The sequence below is a fragment of the Cricetulus griseus genome (genome assembly GCF_003668045.3).
Source record: "Cricetulus griseus strain 17A/GY chromosome 1 unlocalized genomic scaffold, alternate assembly CriGri-PICRH-1.0 chr1_0, whole genome shotgun sequence".
NCBI lineage: Eukaryota > Metazoa > Chordata > Mammalia > Rodentia > Cricetidae > Cricetulus > Cricetulus griseus.
The window spans coordinates 140,674,539-140,685,278 of NW_023276806.1; the positions used below are offsets into that span (position 1 = coordinate 140,674,539).

The following is a 10,740-nucleotide window of genomic DNA, read 5'->3' on the forward strand; positions in this document are numbered from 1 at the left end:
GCAAGTAGATCTCTGTGAGTTTGAGACTAGTCTGGTCAGCACCTCGGGGTCCAGACTAGCTAGAGTTAGGCAGTAAGACCCTCTTGAAATATAAGTTTTAAAAGATTAAAAATAGGAGTAGTAAACTTGTGATTATGCTTTAAGCCAATCCTCTAAAATGCATTCTTGATACAGAAGAACAGAGGATAACCTGCTCCAAAGCCTGTGTAATTCCTGTCTACAGCCTGCGAATTTACACACACACACACACACACACACACACACACACACACACACACACACACACGGAATGAACATACACAATCCCTCTGCCTGTTTTGGGGTTGGGGGTGTTTTGCTTTGGAGTTTGGGGTGGGGTGTGTGTGTGTGTGTGTGTGTGTGTGTGTGTGTGTGTGTTTGATATTTTTTATTTAATTTTTACAAAATTATAATGTCAATCCCTTCTCCCTCTCCCCCCTCCCAAGTGTGTGTGTGTTTTAAAGATCACATGGGTTTGATAGTGAGATATTTTAATGTTGAGGCTTCATCTCTCTGGAGAGTAGAGCCTAGGAATCTGTTTTAGCAAACCTACTCTGGTTTCGATCCAACTGTCCTAGAAAATGCTTGTTTCTCTGTCAATCAAAATGCAAATATTTAATTTTGTTTTATTATTTAAAACATTATAAGTAAGTATTTCAGTCCATAAAGTGTTTGCCATGCAAGCAGGAGGACCAAAGTTCAATTCCTAGACCCACAGTTGCATGCATGCAGGCACACAGTTAGTTATCCCAGCGTGGAAGACAGGGACGGGTAGAGCTCACTGGCCAACCAGCCTAGCCCAATGAGAGACCCCATCTCAAAGAACATGGTGGATGGCATTCGTGGAAAGGTACCAGAGATAGTCCTCTGGCTGGAAGGAAGAAGATGCCTGTAAAAAGACCTTTCAAATGAGAACATAACTATTCAATGAATTCATTTCACTTGAAGTAACTCAGGGGCCCAGTGTCATATACTTATCTGAACCTGAGAAACATTGATTCTGAGCACTTCCAATTTTCCCAAATGCCCTCTTCTTACTTATCTTAATGTCTTAGACATTGAAAAAGTAAAATCTCAGTAGAAGAGCCCTATCTAGAATTTGTAAAGCTCTTGCTTTCATCCCCAGCACCAAGGAAGGAGAAAGGGAGAGAGGTAGTGGGAGGTAGTCTTAAATTCATAGTTCATTTTTAAAAAATGAACTTGTCTCTGATAATCCATCAGTTCTTGTCTCTGATGAATTATCTTGAGAGGTCTTTGCTAGCGATTTTATTCCTCCTAAGTTATCTTCACTTTTTTGTGTATGTATGACAGTATACTTTATTTCTCTATAAAGTATTTTTCCTTGCTTTGAAGGGAACATGTTTTCTCCTCTTTTACTTAGATCCCAGTCAGGTGTTTACTTGTCTACATTTGTTAATGAGAATTTTCTTGAAACACTTCTGTTTATTTCAGGGCCTGATATTTATAGACGACATTGAGTTTTGCCATGTGTCTAAACTCTTAAGTTTGCCTCTTCCTAGTCCTCTATCTACATTCATTTTAGAAAAACAATAATAAAATTTTGCATTCATGATAAAGTCAACCTTGTTAGTGAGAATAAAAACTAAAACATCTACCTGGTTACTTCAAACAGGATTGATTTAAAGTTCTGTCTATCATCATTTTATGCCACTATATCTTTATCTGAAGGAGAATTTGATGAGCAGGCTATTCCTTATTTGAATGGAAATTAAATTTGGGTAGAGACTGAATACGATAAAATGTCATGTGTTCTTTTTAACATAATCTTCTTGTTTGCTTTAAAAAAAAAAAACAGGAACTTAGCTTGGAATAAAATTGCCATTATTCACCCCGATGCATTTTCTACATTGCCATCGCTAATAAAGCTGTGAGTATTTAATTTCTTGTTTATGAGATGTCTTTCAATAATTAGTGACCATCTATCAGTGAAAATGTTAGTTTTTTTGAAGTCACTCCCAATGCACAGCCAATGTTCTGTGTTCTCCCTGCCTAGAGCTATGCCCTGGCCAGGGAAGATAGCCCAGCTTCTCCGGGGCCATATGAGCCCTTATGTGGATGATGGAAGATCTGAGTGACAGCTGGGACTGCTTATTCAAAGGCAATTCTCTATTATTGCTGAGAAATCAGTCAGAATGGAATAAGTTGGCAATTCATTTATTTGCTCCCTCTTCTCCCCTCTCTGACAGAAGAGGGGAGAAGGAAGGAAGGAAGCCCATAAACTTTTCACTGGTCATTCCTATCACTTTTCAAATAAATGTATATTTTCCCTTGATTTTAGCTGCTCCCACTTGGCAAAATGAGGCCAAATATAGAACAAATGTTTTGTTTTGTTTATAGAGACAGGTTTTCTCTGTGTAGCCCTGGCTGTCCTAGAACTTGCTCTGTAGACCAGGCTGGCCTCAAACTCACAGAGATCCACCTGCCTCTGCCTCCTGAGTGCACCACCACTGCCCAGCCAAATTTAGAATTATTTAATGCATTAAAAATGTGTCCTCCTCCAGTTCTGACTGTAAATAGAAAAACTATCAGAAACTGAAACCCAAATGGTTAGTTTTACCATTAAGAGTAAGAACTCTGCTTAGAAGTTTTTATTGAGCAGTTTAAGCATCTTCAGTCTGCTTTTGTAAACATAAACATTTTATGCTAATGTAGACTACTAAAAGCCAATTGTTTGATGTTTTGCAGGGACCTCTCATCCAACCTCCTGTCCTCTTTCCCCGTAACTGGGTTACATGGTTTAACTCACTTAAAATTAACAGGAAATCGTGCCTTGCAGAGCCTGATACCATCTTCAAACTTCCCAGAGCTCAAGTGAGTTTGTCATTGAAACTAATAAGATACATTTGTGGTCATGCGAAATAATAGACATGTTATAGTAGTTTCTAAATTTACAAGGTCATGAGACCCTTTTGAATTGCATTTCATGCCCTGAGTCCCCCACCCCTGAAACACTGTTAGGACAAGCTGACGTGGGAGACTCTCTTCCTGACCACATTTCCTTTCCCTCTCAAAGATGCCTCCTGGAATCACAGAGTTCATGGAAAGAGTTTAAAAAGCATTGATCCATGGGATTTTGTTGGGCCATGTAATTAAATAACGTTGTAACATCACTGCACTCCTGTTTACAATATTTGATTCATCTATTGTGCATGTGTTTTAATAAAATGTACTAAATTAATGCCTGTTTGAGGGATCAATGCTCCTTAAAACCTGCTATGTATATTAGCAAGGAAGGAGTGTTTTAAAGATTCTGTGTGTACATATATATGCCTTAAACCGGAGTGCTGTCTGCATGTCTTTAATACCAAGAAAGCAATAGAGCCCCAAAAGATCGTACAGAAAAAAGTTTATTTCAAAATGCTGCCTTAAAACATTTTTATGTTGTTTGTTTCTGGGCTATGTTTCATGTCATCTAAGTTATTAGAATCCTACATCTGCATAGACATTTATGGCATACTTTAGTGACTTAATATAATGTTGCCATAATTTTCCTACCATTCATTTTTTTAAAATTCATTTTGTTCATTTCCTACGATTCACTCATTTTATTACAGGAATTTTCCATCATTTAAATCACATCAATCAACTATAAACATTTCATGATGGTAAGTTTTAGTAACTGGTCACAAGCATCATCGCTAGAATGGACATTTTTATTCAAATAGCATATATTTTGGATTCTTTATTTTAGACTGGACTCCAAAAGTAGAATCATTGGGTGAAAAGATAAACATTATATTTCACGATTTACCTTTTTTAAGTGTATTTTTTTTTGTTTTGCTTCCTTTCTTTAAAGGATTATTGAAATGCCTTATGCCTACCAGTGTTGTGCCTTTGGAGTGTGTGAGAATATCTATAAAATTTCTACTCCATGGAATAAAGGTGATAACAGCAGTGTGGATGATCTTCATAAGAAAGACACTGGGCTACTGCAAGTTCAAGGTAAGAACTGCTGCCGAGGTGAGGAAATTGTAGCCAGAAAGGTCTCAAAAATATTATGAAACAGACCAGGAAAATTCAGGAGTCCTCGTGTAATTGCCCAGCAAATGGAGAGTCAGTATAACTTTGTAAAGACTGTAAAGGACAGAAGGAGTTGCCATCTATCCTGTGGGTGAATTCCTGGCATTTGTATTTATTAGCTCCTCCTCTGCATCACAGTCCCCAAAGATGATTACTATTATCAATATTTTCATACCTTTTTAGATGATCCTATCTTTTTTTTCAAATATCCTTCTGCACTTGTTTCTGTAGGAGGAAAAAAATCCATGCCTATTTTCCTGGCCTGGAAAAAGTGGGGGCTGGGGGGCGGGGCGGTGGATAGACAGACATTTTTAATTCCTCTATATTCAAGCAGAAGGGCCTAAGAATTCAGCTTCTGGACCAACTAATTCCAAATGGTGTTCTTCTAGTCCCCCACAGGGGTATCTGTCAGGAAGGTGAAATGAGATCATGTCTGTAAAGCCTTGGCTTTCCTTGCAGTAAGACGTTACTTAAACAGAAAGCAATGTATCTCCACCACACCTGTGGGGATGAAGAGGCGCCTTGGGCAGCACCCCCCTCCATTCCCTGCCAACCTTGCGAGTTTGCACAAGGCCTAACAGAATAGCTGCTCATTCTTAGAGTCTTGGTGATTTGTTGATTCCAAAGTGTAATTCAGCTTGTCTGTGAGTTTCCTTAACTCTTCCACTTGCCTATCAGCTGAAGGAGCTAATCGCCTTGTTTGTTTGTTTGTTTGTTCGTTTTAGGTAGTATTCTTGCTCTTCTTCTTCCTGTATTTCTGACTCTTCCTGCCCCATCAGCTCTAGTCTCTTCTACGTTTATTCATTAAAAATTAAAATGTAAAAACATAGAGCCCAGTATGTTCCAGACACTCCATCAGCCTCTGGGACTGCATAATAGCGCTAATATCCTTCACGGAATTCATTTTCAAGATCTATGATTCTCAACTGTGAGCCATGTATTGTAATAACACAAAAGGGTTTGAAAAAAACAGTGATGCCAGAGCTGGGGAGCTAGCTGAGTGAGTGAAGTGTTTGGTGCCCAGGCACAAGGATCTGAGCTCAGATCCTCCAATGTCCACGGTTTTAAAAAGTGAGATGTGGCAGCTAGCATCTGTAACCTTAGTGGTGTGGATAATCAGTCAGTCCAGCTGAATGGGTGAGCTCCAGGTTCAGTGAGAGAGAGAGCCTGTCTCACAAGATAAAGAAGGGAAGGTATTGAGCATTGAACAGGTGTCCCTTTGAGTGATCACAAGTTTGTGCATGCACACACAGACACATACTTGTACACACAGACACCATCCACATGTGTCCCATTAAATGATCACATGCATGTGCATGCACAAACACACTGTCCATTTGTGTCCCTTTGAGTGATCACATCCTCGTGCATGCATGTATACACACACACACACACACACACACACACACACACACACACACTCACACACACACACACAAATACTGGTGCCCAAGTCTCACACAAAACCAAGAAAATGTACATATTTAGGAAAAGTGTATTAAATCGCAAACTCCTTTTTTAGAAGATAATTTCCTAAACCAAGCATCTTGTAAGAAGAGTTCTTAATTGGTCTAGATAATAAAAAGCCAGAGTCAGATATAGAGGGAAATGCTGAGAGATCAGAGAGGAGCAAGCCACAGCACACCTTACCTCCTTAGTGTCTTCAGCAGACAAGAGAGCAATTTCCTGTTTCTCCTTGCTTATATCCTGTTTCTGCCTAGCAATCTCACTTCCTGTCTGTCTCTACAGACCTTTATGGTTAGCTAGTGGCAAGCTCCATTCTCTGATGCCCAGATAGGCTTTATTTGTGCAAGAAAGATATCACCACAGCTCCTTGTTATTACTTTGTCTCTTGTTATGCAGAATTCCCCAAGGAGCACCAAAACTGATTTTCCATCCAACATTTGTACTGTAGCTATTGTAGTGTTAGAAAATTGTTCTCTCCTCTGACCTGTCTTTTTTGTTTTCTTTTTCTTTCTCTACCCCCTCCTTCCTGAGACAGGGTTTCTTTCTGCAACAGTCCTGGCTGCCTGGAACTCGCTTTGTAGACCAGGCTGGCCTGGAACTCAGAGATCCACCTACCTCTGCCTCCCGAGTGCTGGGATTAACGGCATGCACCACCACTGCCCAGCTCCTCTCTCCCATCTTAAAGAAAGTTGGTTCTGGAGACCAAACCTAGGGCCTTGATCATGCTAAGCAAATATTCTACCACTGAGCTACATCCCAAGTCCTTAGAAAACTGGAAAAAATGTGGTTGCTACCCTGGATTTAGGTCTGTGAAATTTTGGACCATCACTAACTCCAGGGAACAATGGAATCAGAGGGTATTTCACCCTGAGTACAGGGCCATTTCTCCTCCACAGCAGTTATGCTGCAACACTGGCAGAGTAGAGTGAATAGAACATCCACAAGAGACTTTCTAAGGAACCTACAGCAAAATCTTGCCTTCATTTCTCTTTGTGACAATTTATGTCTTGCGGGCATCCCAGTTCTCTCCTCATGGGAGAACTAACCACTCCAGGATTTCTCATTCCTGCAGATGAACGGGACCTTGAAGATTTCCTTCTTGACTTTGAGGAAGACCTGAAATCCCTTCATTCAGTGCAGTGTTCACCGTCTCCAGGTGAGAGAGCCATCAAAACTGTCAATATCAAAACCACTTGGACTCTGAGGCTTTAGACCACTGTGGCTACACTTCAGAAGCAAACTCTCTGCCACCTCATGGGTCATCACTGTCCCTGACAACCCGAACTTATAAAATACAAGCAAGCTTTGTTCACTAGAGTCATTTTCCATTCACAGGTAGAACTTTTGTGGAGAACTGTTGATTCAGGCTAATACATACTAAAAAGTTGGCATATACTCAAAGGCATATATGATTTAGAAGGCAATATTGCTATTTAGCATGGGATGGTACTCCATAGCCTTGCTTTGTATAATCAATAAATATTTTTAGTAATTTAGTTTTTTTTTCTACAAATAACTATTTAGGGTCTGGGAATTTAGCCCAATGATAAAGTATTTGTTTAACATGCTCAAGGCTCTGGCCTGCCAGGTATGGTGGTCCACACCTTTGGTCCCTTCCTTACCCTTCAGAGGCAGAGGCAGGTGGGTTTCATTGAGCTCAAGGCCAGTCTGGTCTACACAGTTCCAGAGCAGCCAGGGCTATGTAGGGAGACCATGGCTTTAAAAAAATGTGAAAATGAATAATATACAGATGAGTTTTTAAAATATTGAATTCAGGCCGGCAGTGGTGGCACACACCTTCAATCCCAGCACTCAGGAGGCAGAGACAGGGGGATCACTGTGAGTTCAAAGCCAGCCTGGTCTACAGAGCAGGTTCCAGGACAGGCTCCAAAGCTACAGAGAAACCCTGTCTTGAAAAAAAATGAATTCATTTAATTTTCCTGTTCCTTAAAAAAAAAGTGGATAATTTAGTGATTGAAAGGCAGTGATTAATATTTTATTTTCAATAAATAAATGTTCCTTGTCCCCTAAGATTTCCGTGAAATGCACACTCCGGCTGCCTGCACTATGTCCAAAGAACTTTTCCTGGGAGTCTCTTTCTTGGAATGTGGAGCCATAAAAATCATTCTGAAGGTCTTGCTGAGAAATCCAGGGGACCTGGCTTTTCACATTGGCCACACTGCTATGTCTTGGGACTGAAGTTTCCAATTTTTATTCTTCTATGTATCCTCTGGGAACACAAGAACCTGGGGCATCAATGAGTCAGTGCTATGGAAACTCCCAGGTGGTCCTCACGCTAATTTGAGAAACAGGAGCAAGCTATGTGGACACGGTGGTTACAGTGGCTGTTACTGACCTCCTTTTCTTGGCCAGTTTGCTACATCTCTCGACCCAATCTGATACAGTCTCTCACTCTCTCTCTTCCTTCCACCCTCAGGTCCCTTCAAGCCCTGTGACCACCTATTTGGTAGCTGGCTGATCAGAATCGGAGTGTGGGCCATCGCAGTGCTGGCGCTTTCCTGTAATGCCTTGGTGACATCAACAGTGTTCAGAACCACTCTCTACATCTCTTCCATAAAACTGCTAATTGGGGTGATAGCAGTGGTGAACATGCTCATGGGGGTCTCCAGCGCTATGCTGGCCGTTGTGGATACGTTCACATTCGGTAGTTTTGCGCAACACGGTGCGTGGTGGGAAGATGGAGTTGGTTGCCAGGTCGTTGGTTTCCTGTCCATTTTTGCTTCAGAATCATCTGTTTTCCTGCTCACTCTGGCAGCCCTGGAACGTGGCTTTTCTGTCAAATGTTCTTCAAAGTTTGAAACGAAAACTCCCCTGTCTAGCCTGAAAGTGATCATCTTGCTGTGTGTCCTGTTGGCCCTCACCATTGCCACTGTCCCCTTGCTGGGAGGCAGTGAGTTCAATGCCTCGCCACTCTGCCTGCCCTTGCCCTTTGGGGAGCCCAGCACCACAGGCTACATGGTGGCTCTCGTCTTGCTCAACTCCCTCTGTTTCCTCATAATGACCATTGCGTACACCAAGCTCTACTGCAATTTGGAGAAAGGCGATCTCGAGAATCTTTGGGACTGTTCTATGGTGAAACACATTGCCTTGTTGCTCTTTACCAACTGTATCCTTTACTGTCCCGTGGCTTTCTTATCATTCTCCTCTTTGCTAAACCTCACATTTATCAGTCCTGAGGTAATTAAGTTTATCCTTCTGGTGATCGTCCCACTTCCTGCATGCCTCAATCCCCTTCTCTACATCGTTTTTAACCCCCATTTTAAGGAGGATATGGGCAGCCTAGGGAAGCAGACCTGTTTCTGGACAAGATCGAAACACCCAAGTCTGCTGTCCATCAACTCTGATGATGTTGAAAAACGATCCTGTGACTCAACCCAAGCCTTGGTAGCCTTTACGCATGCCAGCATAGCCTACGACTTGCCTTCCAACTCTGGGTCATCGTCAGCTTATCCAATGACAGAAAGCTGTCACCTTTCTTCAGAAGTGTTTGTCCCATGTCTCTAGGCAATATGGGAGGGACTGTTTGCAAAAATTGGGAACCTGCAAGACGATTGAAATCAGAGCAGTAGCTAAGAAGAGCTGAGCTGAAACCTGGCTTATAACATACGTAAACATCTATAGGTTAGTACGGAAAAGTGAATGCCTTACTGATACTTGAGAGCGACGTGTAAGTCTAAACACTGCTTGTATAATTTGTTCAGCTGTCCATTACGTTACTTCGATGAGCCCAGAACTGAAAAGCAGATGAAATGCTCTTCCAAAAATAAACTCTCTCATTTCCACTGCATCCTCTTCAAACTCACCAGCATAATCACTGGTAGTGGGGGATTCATCAACGGACACAATGGGTATATTTAAATCGACAAATTCCTTAGAAGAAAGTTAATAGTATGAGGCAATATAAGGACTTTTGTTAAATGGGCCCACAGGGTTTCATTTTAATGGCCATATGGAGATATTTTTTGTCCTCTTGTCAGAAAGGAACCTTCCAACACCCGAGTTTCTTGGATGAATAATATGAGACTTTTTTTAACTCATTCATAAATACATTTAAGATACTGGGTTTAATAAGCAAGCACTTGGTGCTTCTCCCTTGATAAAATAAAACTGGCTACATGTTTTTTAAAGGAAAATTAATTATTAATTTAAATTGTTCCTAATGCAATTATGTATAGGTAAAATTTGACTTATCTGATTCGTTCTTAAATTCCTGGTGTCCAAAGCTCAGAAAGTTCACTACCAGCAGTGGACCTACATAGGAAAGATAGTAAGCGATTGCAGGGTTTGTGTTTGTTTCTGAGTGGTAGCATGCTTTGGAGATAACGTTTTATCATTGCCTCAAATGGTTGTTCATTGTAAGATTCTCAAAGTCAGACAGGACATAAGTCCATACATCCACTGAGTAACCTCACACACCCACCCATCTCTAGTAGCTCTAGCAACAATGCCTCATAGCACTTTGGACTCAACAGAAACTGGGCAAAGTATTATTCTTTCTATGTAGCTTGGTTTTAGCTGTGTCCTTTTTGGATCAACCACCTGATAATAATGAACATTACTTCTCTGATTATTCCATATTAACACGGGTGTTAGATGTTTTAATCCAAATTATTAAATTTGAAAAGTGAAAATGTTTATTCTTAACTTCTGTGATCATACATTAGCTTCATTGCACCCAAACCAAAAGGCTGTTAGGTAGATTTATTTTTATATAAGCATGTTTTATTTTGATCAGATGTTTTAATGTGGAATTTTTTAAAAATACATTTATGAGATGTTTTATAAGATGTGTACATATAGAATTGTATTTATTACTACAGCAAAGATGCAGTGACATTTAAAAAACATGATAATAAACCATGTACAGTGACATATTCTTCCAAATATATTGTTTCTCTGCCCATTTTCTTTAAATGCATCAAATGTATATAATATATGTAAATACATAGTGCTTGTAAATAGCCTCAAAATTTGCTTTTCTACTGGGCACAAAATAAATTTTTAATAAAATGTGTGACTTGCAAAACAAACAATATCTTCCAGTCTATTGATTGATAGTACAGACACATATATGATCTAATGTTTTAGTGTGTGCTTTCTATAGACCTGTGCTCTGATTCTTTAGATATATTGGACTCATATTAAATACATCTTTCTTGAGAGTAAATCAGAAGACATTTTAGCTTCTGAATT

The 10,740-nt window shown here is 40.2% G+C and overlaps 1 protein-coding gene across 1 annotated transcript in view; it reads left to right on the forward strand.

Moving 5' to 3' along the window:
• The window catches only part of Lgr5 (leucine rich repeat containing G protein-coupled receptor 5), an 89,666-nt gene extending 79,143 nt beyond the window's left edge, over positions 1 to 10,523 (forward strand). The window contains exons 14-18 of the mRNA XM_035451361.1: positions 1,835 to 1,906; positions 2,725 to 2,850; positions 3,836 to 3,981; positions 6,599 to 6,682; positions 7,964 to 10,523. Coding sequence (XP_035307252.1) covers positions 1,835 to 1,906; positions 2,725 to 2,850; positions 3,836 to 3,981; positions 6,599 to 6,682; positions 7,964 to 9,051 — 1,516 coding nt within the window. The 3' untranslated portion in view covers positions 9,052 to 10,523. The remainder of the gene's footprint in view (positions 1 to 1,834; positions 1,907 to 2,724; positions 2,851 to 3,835; positions 3,982 to 6,598; positions 6,683 to 7,963) is intronic.
• Positions 10,524 to 10,740: the final 217 nt, after the last annotated feature.